At 39.9% G+C, this 24754-nt stretch overlaps 1 protein-coding gene across 3 annotated transcripts in view; it reads right to left on the bottom strand.

The window, feature by feature from the left end:
• HGSNAT (heparan-alpha-glucosaminide N-acetyltransferase) overlaps positions 1–24754 on the bottom strand; it is a 57855-nt gene that overhangs the window by 14813 nt on the left and 18288 nt on the right. Inside the window, exons 3-10 of one of the 3 annotated variants that reach the window (XM_037744768.1) lie at positions 18620–18756; positions 17982–18103; positions 15539–15608; positions 11934–11984; positions 8022–8091; positions 6929–7038; positions 5247–5323; positions 3890–3920 (exon numbers count right to left, since the gene is read on the bottom strand). In XM_037744768.1, coding sequence (XP_037600696.1) covers positions 3890–3920; positions 5247–5323; positions 6929–7038; positions 8022–8091; positions 11934–11984; positions 15539–15608; positions 17982–18103; positions 18620–18756 — 668 coding nt within the window. Of the gene's footprint in view, positions 1–3889; positions 3921–5246; positions 5324–6649; positions 6671–6928; positions 7039–8021; positions 8092–11933; positions 11985–15538; positions 15609–17981; positions 18104–18619; positions 18757–24754 lie in introns of those variants that run through there. The other 2 variants (XM_017545976.2, XM_037744769.1) reach the window with 2 other exon arrangements.

Raw genomic sequence — 24754 nt, 5'->3', positions numbered from 1 at the left:
CCATTTCTAATGTTTTTGTCTGTATATCATTAACAGTTTATAATATACTATGTAAGAGAAGCAACCATACTTTGTTTAAAGTAGCCAATTACTGAAATAATACTGAGCTAACAGTAGAGGAAGAGGTGAGAACATAGCCCCCTGGGGCTGGTAGGTTTTTGACAGTACATCTTTGAGTCCTGTCTTAGGAGAAAATTTCTTTAATATTAAATGGAATTTCCAAGGACAACCCTCCCATTTCGTTATAAAAAAGAAATGATGATGATGATGCCACAATCATGTCTCCAAACAACTAGACATTCACTGGCACGCCCTCAAAGCCCTTGAAAAACAGACATTTGAATCATTTCTACACACACTTCTGCGCCTGAAAGAAAAATGAAAGCTTTTTTTCTCTCCATTTAGTCTGAGACATACACATTTTTCCTTTCTTTTCTTTTACCATGCTATATTATCTCTTTTACAAACAAAAGTTAGAACACTGATTTTTCTAATTATTTGGCAAGGGATCACAGAGGTGAAAGTTCACTTTTGCTGCATTCCTTGCTGTCTCTGGGAAAAACTGAAAGCCTTTCCTCTGAGATTTGGAACATGACAAGGATGCCTACCTTTCACCACTGTTATTCAACATGATACTGGAAGTCCTACCTAAAGCAGTCAAAAAAGAGAAACAAATAAGGGGCATCCAAGTTGGAAAGAAACAAGTCAAAGTATCCTTGTTTGCAGATAACATGATCTTACATTTGGAAAAACCTAGACTCTACCAGAAAACTATTACAACTGATCAACAAATTCAGTAAAGTTGCAGGATACAAAATCAACATACAAAAATCAGTAGCATTTCCATATGTCAACAGCAAACAATCTGAGAAAGAAATCAAGAAAGTAATTCCATTTCCAATAGCCACAAATAAAATAAAGTATCTCAAACTTAACCAAAGAAGTGAAGGATTTCTACAATGAAAACTATAAACCACTGATGAAAGAAATTGAAGAAGCCATCACCAAATGGAAAGAAATTCCATGTTCATAAATTAGAAAAATTAATATTGTTAAAATGTCCACACTAAAGCAATCTACAGATTCAATGTAATCCCTATGAAAACACATTCTTCACTGAAATAGAAAAAATAATGCTGAAATTTATATGGAACCTTAAAAGACCCAGAGTAGCCAAAGTTATCCTGAGGAAGAAGAACAAAACTGGAGGAATCACATTACCTGACTTTAAATTATACTACAGAGCTATAGATATGAAAACAGCATGGTAGTGGCTTTAAAAACAGGCTTGTAGATAGTGGAACAGAATAGAGAACTCAGAGATAAATCCATGTATCTACAGTGAACTCATTTCAATAAAAGTGCCAAGAACACACATTGGAGAAAGGACAGTCTCTTCAAAAAAAATTATGCTGGAAAACTGGATATTCATATGCAGAAGAATGAACCTAGACCCCTATCTCTCACCATATAAACAAATCAAATCAAGCCGGGCACGGTGGCTCACGCCTGTAATCCCAACACTTTGGGAGGCCAAGGTGGGCGAATCACAAGGTCAGGAGATCAAGACCATCCTGGCCAACACTGTGAAACCCCATCTCTACTGGAAAAAAAAAAAAAAGATTAGCTGGGTGTGGTGGCATGCACCTGTAGTTCCAGCTACTTGGGAGGCTGAGGCAGGAGAATTGCTTGAACTCAGGAGGCGGAGGTTGCAGTGAGCCGAGATCGAGTCATTTACACTCCAACCTGGGTGACAAAGTGAGACTCTGTCTCAAAAAAAAAAAATCAAATCAAAATGGATTAAAGACTTAAATTTAAGACCTCAAACTGTGAAATTACTAAGAGAAAACACTGGGGAAACACTCCAGGACACTGGACTAGGCAAAGGTTTCTTGATTAACACTCTACAGAAGCACAAGTAACCAAAGCAAAAATGGACAAATGGGATCACATTAAAAAGTTTCCACACAGAAAAGGAAACAATCAACAAAGTGAAGAGACAACCCACAGAATGGGAGAAAATATCTGCAAACTACCCATCAGACAGGCAATTAATAGCCAAAATATAAAGGTGCTCAAACAACTCTAGAGGAAAAACATCTAATAATCCAATTAAAAAATGATAAAAAGGCTGGGCTCAGTGGCTCATGCTTGTAATCCTAGCATTTTGGGAGGCCAAGGCAGGTGGATTACCTGAGGTCAGGAGTTCAAGACCAGCCTGGCCAACATGGTGAAACCTCATCTCTACTAAAGATACAAAAATTAGCTAGGTGTGGTGGCACACACCTGTAATCCCAGCTACTTGGGAGGCTAAGGCAAGAGAATCACTTGAACCTGGGAGGTGGAGATTTCGGTGAGCCAAGATCACACCAATGCACTCCCACCTGGGCTACAGAGCGAGACTTCATCTCAAAAAAAATAAAAAATACAAAAAAGACAAAAGATCTGAACAGACATTTTTCAAAAGAAAACATACAAATGGCAAACAGGAATATAAAACGGTGCTCAACATCACTGAGCTACAATGAGATATCATTTTACCCCAGTTAAAATGGCTTTTATCCAAAAGACAGGCAACAACAAATGCTGGTGACGATGTAGGGAAAAGGGAACCACTGTACGCAGTTGGTGGGAATGGAAATTAGTGCAACCATCATGGACAACAGGTTAGACGTTCCTCAAAAACTAACAATAGAGGTACCATACGATCCAGCAATCCCACTGCTGGGTATAGATGCAAAAGAAAGGAAATCAGTACATTGAAGACATACTCCCATCTTTATTGCAGCACTATTCACAATAGCCAAGATCTGGAAGCAAACTACACATCCATCAACAGACACTTAGAAAGAAAATGTGGTGCATATACACAGTGGAGTGCTATTCAGCCATAAAAAAAGAATGAGATCCTATCATTTGCAACAACATAGATGAAACTGGGGCACTATGTTAAGCGAAATAAGCCATGTGAAGTCAAACTTCACATGTTCTACTTATTTGGGAGCTAAAAATTAAAACAACTGAACTCAGGGTGATAGAGAATAGAAGGATGGATACCAGAAAGGAAGGGTAGTAGGGAGGAGAGGAAGAGGGATGGTTAATGAGTACAAAAATATAGCTTGATGGAATGAATAAGATCAGGTATTTGATAGCACAACAGGGTGACTACAGTCAACAATAATTTACTACACATTTAAAATAACTAAAAAATTATAATTGGATTGTTTATAACACAAAATGGTAAATGCCTGAGGGGAGGGATACCCCATTTACCCTGATGTGAATATTATGCATGGTATGCCTACATCAAAATATCTCATGTATCCTGTAATATATATACCTACTATGCACCCATAAAAATTTAAAATTTGAAGTAAAAAATAATAATAAGGCTGGTACTACCTAATAATGAGGGATCAATTTCACATCACATAGGTAATGTCCCTTTACAAGAATAAGAAGCCACGAATTATCAGAGACAGAATTGAATTACTCAACTATTATTTTAAATTTTAGTTTATGACTATCATTGCCCACCTATATGTCTATCAGCATTCACTGATACCAATATACTGTATTTCTTTAGGAAATATGATTTTATAATTACTTTCAGGATTAATGGAACTGAACTGTGTGTTCAGAATTTATTATTTCCTACAAGATTTCAGGATCTAGGATATTGTACCCTACATTAACAAAATATTACCTACAAAATCACTCTTTTATACACACACATGTAGGCACTGTGTCAAGTATGAGAACTAGCCAGTAAGAAGGACTTCCTAACCACATAACACAGGCTCATCTCAGAGAGAGCCTCCAGCATCATCTGAAAAACAGGAGATTGGAGTCAACCCGTGGAAGAGAAGAGGGCAGACCGCCAACTCACCATGGGAACACGAGGTCAGCCACCGTCAGCCCTGCAGAACAAGCACAAAGCATAAGCAAAAGGACTCTAGAATGCAAATATCTCCTAAATCTACTGTGGACTTGATTACACACTGGTATAGAAAGTAAACTCAGGGCCGGGCATGGTGGCTCATGCTTGTAATCCCAACACTTTGGAGGGCCGAGGCAGGAAGATCACCTGAAGTCAGGAGTTTGAGACCAGCCTGGCCAATGTGCTGAAGCCAAGGTGGTGACGCCCCATCTCTACTAAAAACACAAACATTAGCCGGGCATGGTGGCGGGCACTTGTAATCCCAGCTATTCAGGAGGCTGAGGCAGGAGAATCGCTTGAACCTGGGAGGCGGAGGTTGCAGTGAGCCAAAATCGTGCCACTGCACTCCAGCCTGGGAGACAAGAGTGAAACTCTGCCACAAAAAAAAAAAAAAAAAAAAAAAAAAAAAAAAAAAAGGAAACTCATAGGCCAGGCCAGGTGTGGTATGGCTCAATCCCAGCACTTTGGGAGGCTGAGGTAGGAAGATCGCTTGAGTCCAGGAGTTTGAGACCAGCCTGGGCAACAGAGTGAGACACAATCTCTACTAAGAATTGTTTTAAAACACTAGCCAGGGATGGTGGCACACACCTGTAGTCCCAGCTACTCTGGAGTCTGAGGTGGAAGGATTGCTTGAGCCTAGAACTCGAGGCTGCGGTCAGCTGTTACCACACCACTGCAATCTAGCCTGGGCTACAGAGTAAGTCTCTGCCTTAAAAAAAAAAAAGAAAGTAAACTCACAAACTCTTCCTTGAGACTGCAAAAGAGCACTGGGCCTGGCTGGGACAATTCCTATGAACATAACTAGACACAGGAGAGCTGAACTATGTAGACAAGTTTGTTACATTTAAGAAGCACTAATCCATTCTTAAAACAACTACCAAGCCAGACCTACAGCTGTTATTCACCACCACTCAGACCAATCCTAGTTCAATGCCATCTCAAAAAGGACCATTAAGTCCTAGAAGATGCAGCCACCAAAAGCATGGTGGCTGTAATAAAAGGCGTATCTAGAACATGACCATGCTCATTTACAACCAAATCCGTAACATATTCTGCAGAGACCCTCAGTCACACAGCAGAATCTTTGAGTATGTTATTACAGCGACGCTTTACAGATACACAGCACACAAAAGGAGGAACAAAACTAAAGGGCTCGCAGAATCATCTACAGGTCACCCTAGAGGGCAGGAGTTCAGTGGCCCAGAGGAGGCTGCTCGGACTTGTTTCTGGAGTTTCTGGGGAGAATGCTGAGTGATTTTCCCACAAGGATGTATATAAGCAACATTACTTTTAGAAAATATCTTACCATTCCAACTTGCGTGTTTGAAATACCAATATTTTCCTCCTCCATAATTGACGAAAACCATGAGTATGAGAGCAATCCTAGAAGAAGCCAACAAAGAGAAGCCCTTCAGGGTTTGCCATGTGAAAAAGAAGGGCTGAAATGAAGACCCATTTATTCTCACAAGGTAGAGTCATGAAACAATGCAATTCTACTGAGCAGTTTATTACACAAGACAAGACATCAAAGCCAAGAAGCAATTATTTTCTAATCAGTGCTATTAGGACCAGGCACTAAAGTTCTTCATTGCCAACACCGCCAACATAACATCTTAACCAATGTTTATACAGCACTCTTAAACTATATAACTTAAAAACATAGCAAAATATTTCCAATAAGTCAGTTTTGTGTTAATTATTTAGACATCTTAGGTTAAAGAACTCTAATAGAAGGCACACAGCCGGCTGAATCAGCAAGCTCAGAATTACAAACTTGGATCCTTTTCTGTCATTAGTCATAAGATCCTGGGCAAGGTTCTCATCGGTAAACTCACCTGTAAAAGAGAGAAAACGCCCTAACCACATGTACCTATTAAGGAGAACGATGTATTTTACAGTGGCTAACCAGTGCCTGGCATATTTTAGGCACTTAATAAATGTTAGTTCCGTCTAGCTGTGACTGTCTTATCTCCAAAAATAGCAATGGTAAGTGAAAGGTAGAATAATAGATGCTGGATGTGCTACTGTTTGAGGCTAACGGTGCAGAATGCTGAGGGTGCTGACCTTGGGTGTCAACAGGGTAATTTAGGAGACTCTAACTCAAGTGCCTGCAAGCAAACCCTGGCTTTCCTATTTGCTACCTAAGTGACCTTGGGCAAGTTATTTCACTCAGCAGCATAATTTCTTTTACTTTTAATGTGAATCGGGCATCTTAAAAATATGTATCTCATAGGATTACTAAGAGATTAAATACATTAAGACAAGTAAGAACAGTGACTGGCACATTGTAAGAACTCCACAATTGTTAGCAAGTTTCATTATGATCACATTGTTCTTACTACACGCTTCCAATCTACCTGCCAGGGTACTCAAGGCTTGATTAGGCTAGGACAAAGTTACAGGGTTGTCACTAGAATTCAGAAGGCTTCAGTAGAAATAAAAGAGCTGATGCCCGTGTATTCATTCTTACCTATACAGTTTTTTTACTTTATTTTCGGATCTCAGTCCTGGCCTTTGTTCTTCCACAAGGGCTATGGGTATGAGGGTCGCTCTGGGTACTATGGGTACTCGAGTCACTCTGCTAGCAGAGCAGGATCAGCCCTCCCTCTGCCACTTGCTGCTGTTTCCTCACTAGACTAGTGCATCTTCTGAGACGTCAAGCTACTGACTGGACATGAGGTATAGTCTGCAGCCCCAGGTAACAGCCACCTGCCCAAATGAAAATGCCCTTCACTCAGCAGACTGCACATCCAAGTGGACACTGGCTCTGGCCTCATCCACTTCTCCTCGGTCGATATAGACACTGAGGATCATGATGGTCTTCCAGATTAGAGAGGCTGCTGACTTGACTTTTACATCCAAGAAATCCTTCCTAGCCTAGGAAGTAAAAGATACATAAAAGTCTTTAAAAGCTAAAAGTGTGTTTATGTGTAGTTACATAGTCTTGTGACTACCTGTGCCCACTGTGCTACAGGGAGCCCCACATACCCCCTGAAGGTGTCCACGCTGCGGAGGCGGAGCGGCGGGGCAGACGGACGCCACACTGCTGGCTGGACATCACCATCAAGAGGGTCTGTCCTGCTGGGAGATCCCAGCTCCTTTAGAAAAAAAGGGAGAAAGAAGACAGCTCATAATGCTAAGTAGTAAATTTCATTTTTTTTAATTTAGGAAAGAAAGTGATAGAGTAGAAAGTTAAAAATAATTTTTCTGCAGGTGCAGTGGCTCACACCTGTGATCTCAGCACTTTGGGAAGCCAAGGCAGGCAAATCCCTTGAGCCCAAGAGTTTGAGACCAGCCCAGGAAACATGATGAAACCCCGTCTCTACAAAAAATACAAAAATTACCCAGGTGTAGTGGCACACACCTGTAGTCCCAGCTACTTGGGAGGCTGAGGTGGGAAGATCACCTGAGCACAGGAGGTTGAGACTCCAGTGAGCCAGACCACGCCACTGCACTCTAGCCTGGGCAATAGAATAACATCCTGACTCGAAAAATACACAAGTTTTTCTAAACAATACTTGGACTTGCTTTTCTCAAGATCCCATCTAGAGGTTTGGCTTTCTACTTTAGCAGCTTTTCCTGCCTTTTACTGAGTTTGCCAGTGGCCACGTTGATAAATGACACTAAATAAATTAGTCCATAAGTGCACTTAGCACAAGCACAGAAGCCAACATCCCCATAAATGAGCCTGAATTTATTAACACAAATTTAATGACATTTAAATCATTAGAGGAGGCCATCAGCATTTATAGATTTAATAGTGACGTCTCTTATTCCTTTGTTTTAACCTTAACACTCTCTACTTAACTGGATTGATTCAACAATGCTGCCTGCAAAATGAAAAATGTCTCTACCTCATGTATTCTGATAGACCCCAGAGTTCCAACGTCACTGAACCGAGAAGGGATAGAGCCCTTCCCAGGAGCTGAAGAGAGGGCTGCTCTCTATTAGGAATGCAGAACCTACAACCTGGCCTTCTGCAATATAAATACAAAACTGGATGACAATGATTAAATTGGAAACTATAAATTCCAAGTTTAGAAAACCACCTGGAAAACACACTATGTATCTCATAACTTACAGAATTGATGAGGCGATCAGTTTCTCGAGAACTTATGGCCTTAGAAATCCAATTATTAAAGCCATCCAAACTGAAAATAAATAAAAGGTCAATTAATTTATTTTCTTTTTTTTTTTTTTTTTTTTTTGGAGACGGAGTTTCGCTCTTGTTACCCAGGCTAGAGTGCAATGGCGCGGTCTCGGCTCACCGCAACCTCCGCCTCCTGGGTTCAAGCAATTCTCCTGCCTCAGCCTCCTGAGCAGCTGGGACTACAGGCACACGCCACCATGCCCAGCTAATTTTTTGTAGTTTTAGTAGAGACGGGGTTTCACCATGTTGACCAGGATGGTCTCGATCTCTTGACCTTGTGATCCACCCGCCTCGGCCTCCCAAAGTGCTGGGATTACAGGCTTGAGCCACCGCGCCCGGCCTAATTAATTTATTTTCATTGGCAGAATTGTTTGAATGACTGGATATTATATTGAAATAAAATTAAGGCTTACATTCTATATTAAGTAATTAAACATTCTAAATTTGTTGTAACAACATACAAATAGAAATCAGTTTTCAGCAGCTCTACTTTTAAATGCTCAACCCTGACAGCAGAGTTTCCTCATCAATAAAACAGGAATGATGAGAGAGCTTTCATTAAACCCTTGAGAAGATGAATGAGATCATTGTTCCCCATAGCTGGGATTCTCACCAATAATGCTATTGAAATTAAAATAGCAAAAATTTAGAAACAACCAAATTTACTCAAAACAGGGAAGACTAAACACAGAATATGACAGCTGTGTGATACAAATGTGATACAGCCAAGAAAATAAAAGAATGTGGGCTCTATCCATACAAAGAAACATGAAGATGAAGATAAACTATTAGGCCAGGCACGGTAGCTCATGCCTGTAATCCCAGCACTTTGGGAGGCCGAGATGGGTGGATCACTTGAGGTCAGGAGTTGGAAACCAGCCTGGACAACATGGTGAAACCCTGTCTCTACCAAAAATACAAAAGTTAGCCAGGCGTGGTGTTGCATGCCTGTAATCACAGCTACTCAGGAGGCTAGGGCAGGAGAATCACTTGAACCCAGGAGGTGGAGGAGGGTTGCAGTGAGCCAAGATCACACCACTGAACTCCAGCCTGGGCAACAAAGTGAGACTCTGTCTCAAAAAAGAAAAAAAAAAGATAAACAATTAAATACAAAAAGCAAAAACCTAACATCTACATTCAACTACAAATATTACAAATAAATTAAAAACGCAAATGTGCACACTGGGAAAACTTGAAAGCAACTTCTGGGTGATTCAAATAGTTAATGTACTGGGTTCTTTTTTTATATGGTTGCTTTAATTCAAAAAGAAATCCAGATGACATTAAATTGATTTACATGACTAACAAAAAATAAATATATTAACTGGTTTTTCTTTAAAATGGATTTCTACCTGGGAAAAAGCCTTCTGAAAAGTATATCCTACTCTGGCATAAACAAATTATCCAGTGCATAGGATTTTTTTCCCTTTTATTTTTCAGTCATGAACAGTTGCAAGCATATACCAGAAGCAGAGAAATAGTACAGGCATACCTCAAGATACTGCAGGCTTGGTCCCAGATCACCACAATAAGGCCAGTATCACAATATCACAATACAGTGACTCACACAAATTTTTTGTGACCCAGTATATATGAAAGTTATAATATTACACTATACTATAGTCTATTGTGTGCTATAGCAGTATGCACAAAAGGCAGTTTACATACTTTAATTTAGAAATGTATTGCTAATAAAAAGTTAATGATTATTTAAGCCTTCAGCAAGTCCTCATCTTTTCACTGGTGGAGGACCTGGCCTCCATGTTGATGGCTGCTGAGGGGTCAGGGTGGTTGCCACTGAAGGTTGAGGAGGCTGTGGCAATTTCTGAAATCAAGACAATACAATTTACCACATTGACTTCCCCTTTCACAGAAGATTTCTCTGTAGCACGCCATGCTGTTTGATAGCATTTTACCCAGTTAGGCCTTCTTTCAAAATTAGTCAATCCTCTCAAACCCTGCCTCCGCTCCATCAACTAAGTTTATGTGACATTCTAAACCCTTTGTTATCTCAACAATGTTCACAAGGTCATCACCAGGAGTAGATTCCATCTTGAGAAACCACTTTCTTTGCTCATCTGTAGGGAGCAACTCCTCATCTGATCAAGTACTGTTGGCAGTTCAAGTCACATCTTCAGCTTTCAGTTCTAGTTTTCTTGCTATTTCCACCACAGCAGCAGTTATTTCCTCCACTGAAGTCTTAAACCCCCAAGTCATCCTTGAGGGCTAGAATTAACTTCCTCCAAACTCCTGTTAATGTTGATATTTTTACTTCCTCCTATGAACCACAAATTTCTTAATAGCTTCTACAATGATGAATCCTTTCCAGAAGGTTTTCAGTGGACTTCACCCAGATTCATTGGAGGAATCACTATCTATGGCAGCTATACAGCTTCATAAGATGTATTTTTTAAATAGTAAAACTTGAAAATCAAAATTACTCCTTGATCCATGGGCTGCAGAATGGGTATCATATTAGCAGGCATGAAAACAACATTCATCTGCTTGTACATCTGCATCAGAGCTCTTGGGTGTCTTGTTGCATCATCAATGCTCAATAATATTTTGAAAGAAATCTTTATTTCTGAGCAGTAGGTCTTGACAGTGGGCTTAAAATAGTAAGAGATGCTGTAACAGATGTGCTGTCATCAGGCTTCATTGTTCTATTTATTGAGCACAGGCAGAGGATATTTAGCATAATTCTCAAGGGCCTTAAGACTTCCAGAATGGAAAATGAACATTGGCTTCAACTTAAAGTCACCAATTGTAGTAACACCTAACAGGAAAGTCAGCCTGTCCTGTGAGGCTTGAATTCTCCTTCCTGGCTATTAAAAGTCCTAGATAGGCCAGGTGCGGTGGCTCACACCTATAATTCCAGCAATTTGGGAGGAAGAGGCAGGTGGATCACGAGGTCAAGAGATTGAGACCATCCTGGCCAACATGGTGAAACTCCGTCTCTCCTTAAAAAATACAAAAATTAGCTGGGCGTGATGGCGTGCACCTGTAGTCTCAGCTACTTGGGCGGCTGAGGCAGGAGAATTGCTTGAACCCAGGAGGCAGAGGTTGCAGTGAGCCGAGATTGCACCACTGCACTCCAGCCTGGCACCTGGCAACAGAGCAAGACTCTGTCTCAAAAGAAAAAAAAAAAAGTCCTAGATGGCATCTTCTTCCATTAGAAGGCTGTTTCATCTGTACTGAAACTGTGGTGTTAGTGTAGCCATGGTCATCGGTGATCTTAGCTGGATCTTCTGGAGAACTTGCTGCAGCTTCTCCATCAGCACCTACTGCTTCACCTTGCATTTTTAGGTTACGGAGATGGCTTCTTTCCTTAAACCTCTGAAACCATCCTCTGTTAGCCTCCAACCTTTCTTCTGCAGATTCCTCACCTCTCTCTGTCTTCACAGAACTGAAGAGAGCTAGGGCCTTGCTGTGGATTATGCTTTGTCTTAAGGGAATGGTTTGATCCTCTATCCAGACTACCCAGGCGTGTACCACCATGCCCAGCTAATTTTGTATTTTTAGTAGAGATGGGGTTTTGCCATGTTGGCTAGGCTGGTCTCGAACTCCTGACCTTAAGCAATCAACTGGCCTCAGCCTCCCAAAGTGCTGGGATTACGGGTGTGAGCCACTAAGCCCGACCTGTTTCACTTTCTTATCATTTGTGTATTCCCTGGAGTAGCACATTTCATTTTCTTCAAGAACTTTCACAACTTGGCTGTTTGGCATAAGAGGCCTAGCTTTTGGCCCATCATGGCTCCCGACATGCCTTCCTTACTAAGCTTAATCATTTCTAGCTTTTGATTTAAAGTGAGAGACATGCAACTCCTCCTTTTACTCAAACACTTAGAAGCCACTGTAGGGTAATTAATTGGCCTAATTTCAATATTGTTGTATCTGAAAGAATAGAGAGGCCCAAAGAGAGGGAGAGAGATGGGGAAACAGTGGGTGGGGCAGTCTGAACACACTCAACACTTACTGATTAAGTTCACCATCTTACATAGGTGGGCTTGATGGCATCCCGAAACAATTACAGTAGCAACATCAAAGATCATTGATCACAAATCACCATAAAAGATACAATATTAATAAAAAAGTTGAATTATTAAAAGGATTATCAAAATGTAATGCAAAGACAAGAAATGAGACATGCTGTCGGAAAAATGGAGCCAACAAAATTACTCAAGGCAAGCCTGGGCAACACAGTGAGACCCCCCACTCACTTTAAAAGAAAAATTTATCATGGTGGCACATGTCTCTAGTCCCAGCTACCTGACAGGCTGATGTGGGAGGATTGCTTGTGCCCGGGAGGTCAATAAGGTCAGTAAGTTTTGAGTATGTTCTGACTGTTTCCCCATATCCCTCCCTCTTTTTGGGCCTCTCTATTATTTCAGATACAACAACATTGAAATTAGACCAATTAATTACCCTACAATGGCTTCTAAGTATTTGAGTAAAAGGAAGAGTTGCATGTCTCTCACTTTACTTTTTATTTTTTGAGATGAAGTCTCACTTTGTCAGCCAGGCTGTAGTGCAGTGGCATGATCTTGGCTCACTGCAAACCCCCACTTCCTGGGTTCAAGCGATTCTCGTGCCTCAGCCTCCCGAGTACCTGGGATTACAGGTGTGCACCACCACACCCAGCTAATTTTTCTGTTTTTAGGAGAGATGGGGTTTCACCATGTTGGCCAGGCTGGTCTCGAACTCCTGAGCTCAAGAGATCCGGCCGCCTCAACCTCCCAAAGTGCTGAAATTACAGGCATGAGCCACCCAGCCTGGCCGCATGTCTCTCACTTTAAATCAAAAGGCTGCAGTGTGAGAGGTCAAGGCTGCAGTGGGCTGTGATGGCACCACTGCCCTCCAACTTGGGAGACAGAATGAGACCATGTCTCGAAAGAAAAAAAAGAATTGCTGGATGCAGGATTGCCACAAACCTTTAATTTGTAAAACATGCAATATCCGTTAAGTGCAATAAAGCAAAGCACAGTAGCATAGGGTCTTCCTGAATAATGGACCTCCAGCATCCAGCTTCAATAAACGCTGAAGCCAATCTTACTTCATCTGTCCTCTCACCCACTGTCCCTCATTCCTGACTTGGAATGTTTTGTAGAAAATCCTAGACATCATATCATTTAATGCATAAACACTTTAGTATGTATCTCTAATAGATATGGACTATTTTTATTTCTAAACATAATCACAATACCCTTGTCACATTTTTAAATGATAGCAATAATTCCTTAAAAGTGTCACATAGCCAGTTCAGTTTCCCTGTTTCATAACATTTTTTTATAGTTTAGTGGTTCAATTCAGTATCCAAACATGATCCATACGCCCAAGGCATACATTTGCAATTTCTCCTTTTCCCTCACAACTCAACTCTCATTTCTAGTTTATTCAGCATGGATAACATTGCCAACACATGCAAAATGAAGTTAAATAGACACATCTAAGGAAGAGTGAAAAGGAGAAGATTTTTAAAAATAAAACAAAAATACTTAATTTTCTTGTTCATGCCTATTGCTCAAGTGAAAAGGAGAGAGGCTCTTTATTCTCTCAACTTTTTCTGATTGTTTTTTGGCTCACAGTCATCTGAACCTCCCTGGGTATGTTAGAAAGCGAGGGGGAGGGGAATAAGGGACTCTTGCTTTGCCAAGAACAGCATTCTGCCCACAGGCTGGAAGGGCAGAATCATGTGCAAAGAGTAGTTTCAGTTCCACATGGGGCAAGGTGGAATTTCTTCCCTTTGAAAATGCTTGACCTCAGCTATCAGTTACTTTTTTTTTTTTTCAGACTCCCTGGCTGGAGTGCACTGGTGTGATCTCAGATCACTGCACCCTTCATCTCCCAGGTTCAAGCAATTTTCGTGCCTCAGCCTACCGAGTAGTTGGGACTACAGGCACCTGCCATCACACCTAGCTACTTTTTGTGTTTTTAGTAGAGACAGGGTTTCATTATGTTGAACAGGCTTTTCTCAAACTCCTGACCTCAAGTGATCCGCCTGCCTTGGCCTCTCAAAGTGCTGAGATTACAGCCATGAGCCACCATACCCGGTCTAGCTATCAATTACTTTAAAAAGTCATGAAATATGACCAGTTATGGTGACTCATGCCTGTAATCCCTGTACTCTGGGAGGCCGAGGCAGAGGGAACACTTGAGTCCAGGAGTTCAAGACCAGCTGGGCAACATAGCAAGACTCCATCTCCACTAAATATGAAAAAAAAAAAAAAAAGTTAGCTGGGCATGGTGATGCATGCCTGTAGTCCCAGCTATTTACGAGTCTAAGGTGGGAGCATCACCTGAGCCTAGGAAGTTGAGGCTGCAGTGAGCCATAATGGCACCACTGCACTCCAGCCTGGGTGACAAGAGTGAGACTCTGTCTCAAAAAAAAAAAAAAAATCCATAAGAGATCCATTCATGTGAAAAGCATCCTGATATACTGAAATAGCATTTGCATTTTATCAAAAGATTGGTAAGATAATACCTTAACTCAAAGAAATGAAACTCCCCTGCCAGAATCTTCCTCTATTCCTAAAAAACAGTAAGGTTACAAGTTGCTTCTAAGCAACAAGTGGTTCTTTTACCCTATACACAGTCAAAGTCCTCATACATGGAATTAAACTATTTCTAAGATGTACAAAGCTAGATTATCACAGTGCAGAAATTCCCCAAAGCTTCAGGGTTTTCCCCGCTAGCCGACTTAGAGGTTAGGTTTCCATTCTTCCAATTTGGATATCGCTCACCAATAAAACCTTGTGGTCCTTCTTGAGACCCCAACAAGATAAGCATGAAAAAATTCAATCTTATTCTTTTTAAAACATGAAAAAACTTTCCTTTGAAAGTTGATTAAACTGGGCCTGGATCTATTTTACTTTCTTTTTCTAGTCCACTAATTCACTCTTACCAGAATCACCTGTTCACCACACAGAGCAGAACCAGTCCCTTCTCCATGTTGGCTAACAAACTAACCAAGGGACAGGGAGTCCACGCTGAGGTCTTGAGGGACAGCCTCCAGACCCCTATCTGTGCCACCAGATGTCTGTGCTGGCAGAGGTTGGGCAGCTGGACTAGAAGATGCAACCTCAGGGCCAGAGATGGGCGGGGTATCCAATGCAGCAACCTCCTCCTAAAATTGTCACAAGCCACTTCCAGTTGCTGAAAACCAGGATGCTTTAGGAAATAATGATTTCTCAAGCATTTTCTTCCTAATCAGCCACGTGGGAGGATGGAAGGCAAAAATCCACAAGAACCTTTGTTATCACTTCCCGTAAGTCAGAGACCACATCTCAGTCTACATAAGTCCCTGAAGCCTAGCACTGGATGGACATGCGGGACACAGAAATGCTCATATCATCAAAGAATGATGATCACTTGAGGGTCACAGCTGCCTGTTCTGAATGTGTTGTTTCTATACTCTGCCTTCCCAGCAGTGTCCTCCCCGCACATCTTACCTCAACAAGAGCCTCAGAAAGGATATCACAATGATGAGAGCGAGACCAATAAGGAATGCAATGCTCACAGCTAGAAAAAGAAAAGAAAACACACCTCAAAGATGTCATCACAAACATCAAAGATCACATCATTACAATTCATCTATAAATGAAAACCAATGAGGGGAAGCCTGAATTCTCATGCTGAATTTCCTAGAAATAATTGAGAATGCTCATCCTGAAGGGAGTCACAACTGTCATTATAAAAAATATCAAACATAAACAAAAGCATGGAGAATGGTATCATCAACCCGTATATAACCCATTACCCAGATCCTAGAATTACTGAGATACAGTCCCTGTTGCTTCATCTATAACTACCTACCCACTCCACATCTTCCTTTTTCTGGCTAAACTATTTCCTTAAGAATCCAGCATATCATGTTATTTCATTCTTACATACTTCAGGATGTGACTCTAAAGCCCTTATAAAGACAGTCTGACATCGTGCGCCTCCTGACACAAGGCACTGAGAAGGACCAAGCCTTGCTTCTGTTGTATTCTACTAAAAAATGTAAAACCTCCACCTGTTCATGAGAAAACACGAAACATCAAGCAAATCCAAATCAAGGACAGTCGACAAAATAACCAGACATTACCCTTCAAACCGTCAAGGTCATGAAAGACAAAGAAAGACTGAGGAAGTGTCCTAGACTGGAGGAGACGAAGGAGATCTGACAGCTAAATGCAGTGTGGGATCCTACATCAAAGCCAGCACCGCAGAAGAATACTAAAAGGGACATTTAGAGAAATTTAAATAACCCTGTAGATCAGTACTGTATCCATGTAAGTTCAATGTTAAGAACAACGTTAAGTTCCTGGTTTTGGTAATTGTATGTGGGGTAACTATACTACGATTTTACAGTTTAGGGTTTAGGGGAAGCTAGGTGAAGGATATTTGGGAACTCTTTTTGCAACACTTCTACAAATCTAAAACTATTTCAAAACAAAAAGTATCTTTGAAATGGATATTTTGTTATATAACCACAATGTCATATGAAATCAACAATAACTTCCTGGCTAACACTGAAAGTGCACCTGCTGTGGTTGACCCATGACTGGTGGATGTGTTCAGCTGGTAAAAATTCCCCTTCACCTCATGGTTTCTTCTACTCATATGGTATATCCCTGAATCACTTACTTCATTAGGGGTTGTAACATATCCTGCCCTTTTGCTGTGTTTATTACCTGAAATTCTTCTCCACAGAATTTTCCCTCAACAGGGACTATTTGGTTATCCTGAATTAGTTAAAACAGGCAAAATAAATGCTTAAATCTCTCCTTTCAACTAACAACTTTAGATCACCCTAGTTAACATCAGGTGCCCTGGTTACCTACAAAGACAAAGCATTGTTTGTGTTTTTGTTTGGGAAGGCTGGCCTTGCTCACTTATTTTCATATGACCTCATGGTTTTTACACATTCATTATTTTTCTTCTTAATGCTTAAATTGTCCTCCTCCATTGGCCCTTTCATACTGGCTCCTATGTTCTTTTGATATAACCTCACAGTCTTTAATAGTTTCCCTGTGAACAGTACTTGCTCATGCCGCAGGGATTGGTTACCGCCTTTTGAAAGGCAGCACACAGTTACCTAATGGGAAACTCAGAAGGGCAGATTTTCTTCCTTGGGGTTATTGGACAATGAATGATCCCTCCTTTATCTAAGAGGACCCTGGACTGTCAGTGGAAGACGTACAGGAAATACAATACCCTTCCTCCTAAAACAAGGAGAGATATTTGACAGCCATTTACCCTATTTCTAGTTTCTTTCCACTGCATTAACTTTTTAGGTTTGTTAATACTTCATAATTAAACTAAAAACTATGAGAATATATTGATATATCATATAATATTTTTCTGAGACAAGGTCTGGCTCTGTCACCCAGGCTGGAGTTCAGCAGTACAATCTTGGCTCAGTGCAACTTCTGCCTCCCACCTCAGCCTCCCGACTAGTTGGGACTACAGGCATGCACTACCAGGCCTGGCTAATTTTTGTATTTTTTGTAGAGACAGGGTTTCACCATGTCACCCAGGCTCATCTCAAACTTGTGAACTCAAGCGATCTGCCTGCCTTGGCCTCCCAAAGTGCTGGGATTACAAGCATGAGCGACCATGCCAGGCCAATACATAATTTTTTAATGTCACATAATTTTATTATTATATTCAAATAATAAATATATTATAAATATACCATATTTATAAATTGTACCATATTGTAAATCGTAGGATAAATAACCTACAATTTATGTGAATTTTTTTATTGGTGGGGTGCTCATCAATGATCTAAGATTTAGGTTTTCAATTACAGAAAGTATTACAGACTGCTCTGCTTTACAAGCAGTACTCAAAAACTGAAACCTCTGAAAATGCAAATGTGAAAATCAACAGAGAACACATACGTACGAAGGTTACTGTCAACTGGATCCTCGTTCACAGCCAGGTCACAGGCAATTTCACTAACTCCATTATGGATGTACTTTACCAAGAGAGAATAGTTCCCAAATTCTCCAAATTTGTATTCCAACCTATAAACATTAGGTAAAATTAAGACAAATGGTTAGATTAGGAAATAAGAAGTTGGATTTTGCTAATGTCATGAAGGCAGAATAATACATATTCCTGGGTACAGACTAGAAAAGATAAATACTGTAAAGAGAAAAAAAGCTAGCCAAGCGTGGTGGCTCATGCCCGTTCTCCCAGCACTTTGGGAGGCCGAGGCAGGTAAATTGTGAGGTCAGGAGATCGAGACCATCCTGGCTAACACAGTGAAACCCCGTTTCTACTAAAAATACAAAAAGTTAGCTGGGTGTGGTGTCACGCACCTGTAGACCCTGCTACTCGGGAGGCTGAGGCAGGAGAAATTGTTGAACCCGGGAGGCAGAGGTTGCAGTGAGTCGAGATCGCGCCACTGCACTCCAGCCTGGGCAACAGAGTGAGATTCTGTCTCAAAAAAAAAAAAAAAAGAGAAAAAAAAAGCTAAAACCAAAATAGAAAAAGAGAAAATGCAGACTTCACTTAGATCACATTATAGAGGCACAAACCTACAAACTTCTTTCTCTTCCAAGGTGTTGTTCAGCTGTAGAATGGATCCATGCTGGGTGCTGACAGGGGTGGCTGCAATGCTAGGCTTCCCCACTTTTGGACTCTGAGGAATGTTTACCAGAACCTGAAACAAGCACTGTAAATAAAAGCACAATAGGTCAACCGCCAGGGGTTTTCAGACATCTGTTGATTGTTGGAGGACACAAATGTCCAACTGGAGATCCTGACACGATTTTTCCTTCATATGTATAAAAAAAACCTCTAAATTTCAGTAATTTTAAATTTACCTATTATTGTGAATTAAAACAATGACTGGGACAGGCACAGTGGCTCAGGCCTGTAATCCCAGCACTTTGGGAGTCCGAAGCAGGCAGATCACCTGAGGTCAGGAGATCGAAACCATCCTGGCCAACATGGTGAAATCCTGTCTCTACTAAAAAATACAACAATTAGCTGGGTGTGGTGGCACATGTCTGTAATACCAGCTACTCAGGAGGCTGAGGCAGGAGAATCATTTGAACCAAGGAGTCAGAGGTTGCAGTGAGGCAAGATCATTCCACTGCACTCTAGCCTGGTGACAGAGTGAGACTCCATCACACACAAAAAAATGACTGTGTCACTATGGAATTGTACAATCTTCATAGGCAAACTTCACAAATAAATAAGTAGTGTATACATTAATCTTGCATTCTGTTGTTTTATTTAATATTATTAACAAGTAAGTTTCCTTGATTTTATCTAATTTGCATATTTGTAATTTAATATTTGTATTACAGTCCATCAAATACCTTAAGTATTTAGGCTGGTTTCAAAGCTTTTTTAATCTATTTATTGTTTTTGCTATATAAATTATGTGTTTTAAAAGACCTATACATAAGATTCTTATTCATTTTTATTTTGTTTTTGTTTTTGAGATGGGGTCTCATTCTGTCACCCATGTTGGAGTGCAGTGGTGTGATCTCAGCTCACTGCAACTTTCACCTCCCAGCCTCAAGCAATTCTCTCACCTCAGCTTTCCAAGTAGCTGGGACCACAGGCACACATCACTATACCCAGCTAATTTTTTTGTTTTTTGGTAGAGACGGGGTTTTGCCATGTTGCCCAGGCTGGTCTCAAACTCCTGAACTCAGGCAATGCACTGCCTCAGCCTCTCAAAGTGCTGGGATTACGGGCATGAGCCACCATGCCTGGGCAAGGTTCTTATTCTTTTCAATTATTTCTCTAAGGTAAATTTTTACGGGTAAGATTACTGGACAAAAAAATAGTCATTTTAATAGCTCCTGTCACAAATGACCAAATATTAGTTAAATAAGGAAAATTAAAGCAATATATTTATTTCTCACCAGTAACAGGATTTTAAACTCATGTTTTTGTTCAGTTCCTAGATATTTATATCACAGAATTAAGACTATATTTTTAAATAATCATAATTAAATAATTCATCAGTTTTGTTATTTTGTTTCCTATGGTGAGAACTACTGTTTACATACAAAGTTCCCTTTACATAATCTTAGAATATGTCCTCATATACTATAATATTAAACTTTTAATTCTCTCAAATACTTCTCTAGTGCTTTCTTTTTCATTGTTATATTGTTTTTAATTGTAAGTTTTAAATTTTTTATACCGCCATAATAATCTGGCTTGTTATTTCTTCTATTGCTTCATTAATTCAAAAATGTATTCTGCTGATATAGAGTGGTTGAATGGATTAAAACAAGATCCAACCAAATGCTGCCTACAAGAGACTCCTTTCAATTTTAAGAATACACAGACTCAAAGAAAAGGGGTAGAAAAAGGTATTCTACGCAAATGGAAACAAAAAATGGAGCTGTACTAATACAAAATACATAGTCTTTAAGCCAAAAACTGTAAAAAGAGAAAAAGAAGGCCATTATATAAAAAGCCATATAAAATGATCAATACATCAGAAAGATGTAACATTTATAAATATATATGCACACAACATTGGAACAACTAAATATACAAAGCAATTATTAATCGACCTAAAGGGAGCAAACTAGTCTGAACAAATTTTAAAAATCAAAATCATATCAATTATATTTTTTGACCACAATGGAATAAAACTAAAAATCACTAACAAGAGGAACTTCAGAAACTATAATATTTGCTGTATTAGGCTTATCCATGTTGCATGTTGCTGCAAATGAGAGGATTTTATTCTTTTTTATGGCTGAATAGTATTCCACTGTGAACACATAGCACATTTTCTTTGTCCATTCATTGACTGATAGTTAGGTTGATTCCATATCTTGGTTTTTATGAATAGTGCTGTAATTAGGAATCTTCCTAAAAACTAAAATAGAACTACCATATGATCCAACAATCCCACCACCAGGTATAGATCCAAAAGAAAGAAAGTCAGTTTGTCAAAGAAATACCTGTATTTCTGTTTACCACATTTACAGCAACATGGATAAGCCTAATGGACATTATGTCCAATGAAATAACCCCAACACAGAGAGACAAATACCACATGATCTCACTCATATGTAAATGCTAAAAATGTGACCTCATAGAATTAGAGAGTAAATAGTGGTTAGTAGGCAGGAGCGGGGGAGGTTGATCAACAGGTATAAAGTCACAGAATAGAGGAATCAGTTTTGGTGATACATAGCACAGTAGGGTGACTATATTGTTAACATTAATGTAATGTATGTTGCAAAATAGATGAAGACATGATTCTGAACCATCTCACCCCAAAGAAATGACAAGTGTTTTGGTGATAGAAATGTTAATTATCCTAACTTGATCATTACCTAATGTGTTATTTGGCTGGGCACGGTGGCTCACACCTGCAATCCCAACACTTTGGGAGGCCAACGTGGGCAGATCACTTGAGCTCAGCTCAGTTCAAGATACAGTACCCCATTAATATGTACAATCATTGTGTCAATTTAAAACAAAATAAAACTTTTTAAAAATGTATTCTGCCTTTTAAAATATTTTTCAGGGCCAGGCGCAGCGGTTCACGCCTGTAATCCCAGCACTTTGTAAGGCCAAGGTGGGTGGATCAAGAGGTCAGAAGACAAAGACCGTCCTGGCTAACACAGTGAAACTCCATCTCGACTAAAAATACAAAAAAAAAAAAAAATTAGCCGAGTGTGGTGGCGGGGCCTGTAATCCCAGCTACTGGGGAGGCTGAAGCAGGAGAATTGCTTGAACCCGTTTGTGGGTTTATTTTTTAACTTGAATCCTCTTGGAATATTTGATACATGGCATACAGTAATTTTAAATACCTTTCCCCCTGGTGTTAGTTATAACACTCTAGGTTCATGCACAAATTAGATTCTACTTCTTACGTTTATATTGGTCTGTTAGTCTTCATTTTTTCTTTTTTTGGCTACATAAACAATTATGGCCTCACATTATATCTTATCTAAAACAGTAAGTCTCCACATTGCCCAATCTCCTTTTGGGCCATTATTTTTTGTTTTCTTTTTTTTTTTTTTTTCTGCATTTCTGTGGATTATTTTTTGTGATTCTATTTCATCTTCTTTACTATTTTTTTTTTTTTTTTTTTTTTTTTTTTAAGCTAGTCAAGCATGGCTGTGGGAGAGACAATGTTAAATCAGCTTAACAATAACCCACAATACTCGGACCAACTTGGGCCATCTTTTGATCCTCTTACTCATGCACTTTTTTAAGTGAATTTTGAAATTATTTAGGCAGACTATCAAAAGGATTCCATTGACATATTAACAGCAATCATTTTGATTATATGAATTAATTTGGGAAGCACTGTCATTTTTCCTGTTTAGTCTTGATATCAATGCTTATTGGCTATCTCTCCATTTAACCTATGTTTTTCTCATTAAAATGTATCATTTTCAGCCAGATTGGTGGTTCATGCCTGTAATTCTAGCACTTTGGGAGGCTGAGGTAGGAGAATCACTTGAGGCCAGGAGTTCCAAACCAGTCTGAGGAACATAGCAAGACCCTGTCTCCATAAAATATTTTTAAATTGAAAATCAGCTCGGTGTTGTCATAAAAGAATTAAAAAAAAAAAATAGTTGGGTGTCATGGTCTGTGCCTATAGTCCTAGCTTCTTGGAAGGCTGAAGCAGGATTTTTTGAGCCCAAAAGTTTGAGGCTGCAGCAAGTCATGATCACACACCACTGCACTCCAACCTGGGCAACAGAGCAAAACCGTGCCTCAAAAATAAATCATTTCTCAGTGTGTTCCTACTTTGATTCGGCTCTCATTTTCTAGTTGACATTTTATTAATTTTATTGCTTCTTTTTCTTTTTATTTGGATGACTACACTGTTTGCCTTCCAAAACCTTGAGATCCCTACTGAATAGCTTTGCATTTCCCCTTTTCTTTCTTGAGACAGACTCGTACTCTGTCACCCAGGCTGGAGTGCAGTGGCACGATCTCGGCTCACTACAACCTACGCCTCCCAGGTTCAAGTGATTCTCCTGCCTCAATCTCCCAAGTAACTGGGCCTACAAGTGCCCACCACCATGCCCAGCTAATTTTTTTAGTAGAGACAGGGTTTCAACATGTTGGTCAGGCTGGTCTCAAACTCCTGACCTTCAAGTGATCTGCCCACCTGGGCCTTCCAAAGCGCTGGGAGTACAGCTATGAACTACTGTGCCCAGCCTCCCCTTTTCTTTCTGATTAACATAAAGCCCAACCTGCAAAGCTAGAGGGAGGGGTGAATTGTAGCTCTGCAACTTAACAGCTAGGTAACCCAGAAAAATATCACTTTATTTCTCTTAATTTCAGTATCACCAGCAAATCTTCTCTCCTGGACAGAATCTCTCTACCAGAGTGTTTTGAGAGTTAAATGAGATAGACCTAAAGCACTGAACACGTCCTCAGGAAATAGTAGCTGCAGTTTCTATTACCATCATCTTTATTACTATGAACATTTCCATGCATTTTTTCATAGGAATTGCTTTGGCCTGATCTAAAGATTTTCTACAAAATACTCATATTTATACTATAACCCTTATTATATTAGTTTGTTTCTTTGTTGTGAAGAAAATAAAAATAAAGGTAGAATACATGAGGCGGAATACATAATCCCTGCTTTTTTTATTCGGTCTCTTTTGACTTAACACATGATGAGTGTTTTTGTGAAATAAATATATACGGGAGTTTAATTTATCTACTTTTTTCATTTAATTTCTGCCACACGTGTTACTTACATCTATTGCCAGTAACACTGACATATAGAGACGCCTCACTCTGCTTCAGCTTAAAGACAGTCACGAAACGCTCCCAAGGAGCTCAGGGGCAGGTTCTATTATTTTTCCAGCTTCTCTCACAGGGGAAGAGAAGCAGAGAGAAGGTAAAAATCAAAGTAACACAAGTGACAGAGGCGGGATTCAAACCAGGCACTTGGACTGCAGAATCCAAGCTTTTTTTTTTTTTTTTTTTGAGATGAAGTCTTGTTCTATCCAAGGCTGGAGTACAGTGGCGCAATCTCGGCTCACTGCAACCTCCGCCTCCTGGATTCAAATGATTCTCCTGCCTCAGCCTCCTGAATAGCTGGGATTACAGGCTCGTGCCACCATGCCCGACTAATTTTTGTACTTTTAGTAGAGACAGGGTTTCACCATGTTGGCCAGGCTGGTCTTGCCCTGACCTCATGATCCGCGGCCTCAGCCTTCCAAAGTGCTGGGATTACGGGCATGAGCTACCGCACCCGGCCAAAATCCAAGCTCTTAACCACCTCACTCCCTGACATTGTTCAACCAGTTCACCAGCTCTATGACGAAACTTTCTTGCCCTGATAAGGGTATCTTATTACTAGTCTCTACTATGACTTTGTTTTATATTATTAGCATCTACCATTATTTTCTATTTACTTTGGGGACCCACATAAATTTGGTGGCTTTTTATTTAGGGTGCTCATATTTTAGTATTAGTATTTATTAATTACACAAATGTTTAACCAGCCCCTTTTATTCTAACATCTACTTCATCAAAAAGTATAAGTTTTCATTGTATTCTTTATAAGTACAGTACAGTAATACATTTTAGTTTTTAATGCTTTATTTACCAATGTATGTATGTATAGCTCTTCTCTTTCCAAAAGCAATTTTAAATAATCCACAATATCTTTTCTATCTTATGTATTTTCCACATTGGATAGTCTGTTT

The sequence above is a fragment of the Cebus imitator genome, unplaced genomic scaffold (genome assembly GCF_001604975.1).
Source record: "Cebus imitator isolate Cc_AM_T3 unplaced genomic scaffold, Cebus_imitator-1.0 Scaffold183, whole genome shotgun sequence".
In the NCBI taxonomy this organism is placed as follows: Eukaryota; Metazoa; Chordata; class Mammalia; order Primates; family Cebidae; genus Cebus; species Cebus imitator.
This window is presented reverse-complemented; position numbering and strand designations above follow the sequence as displayed.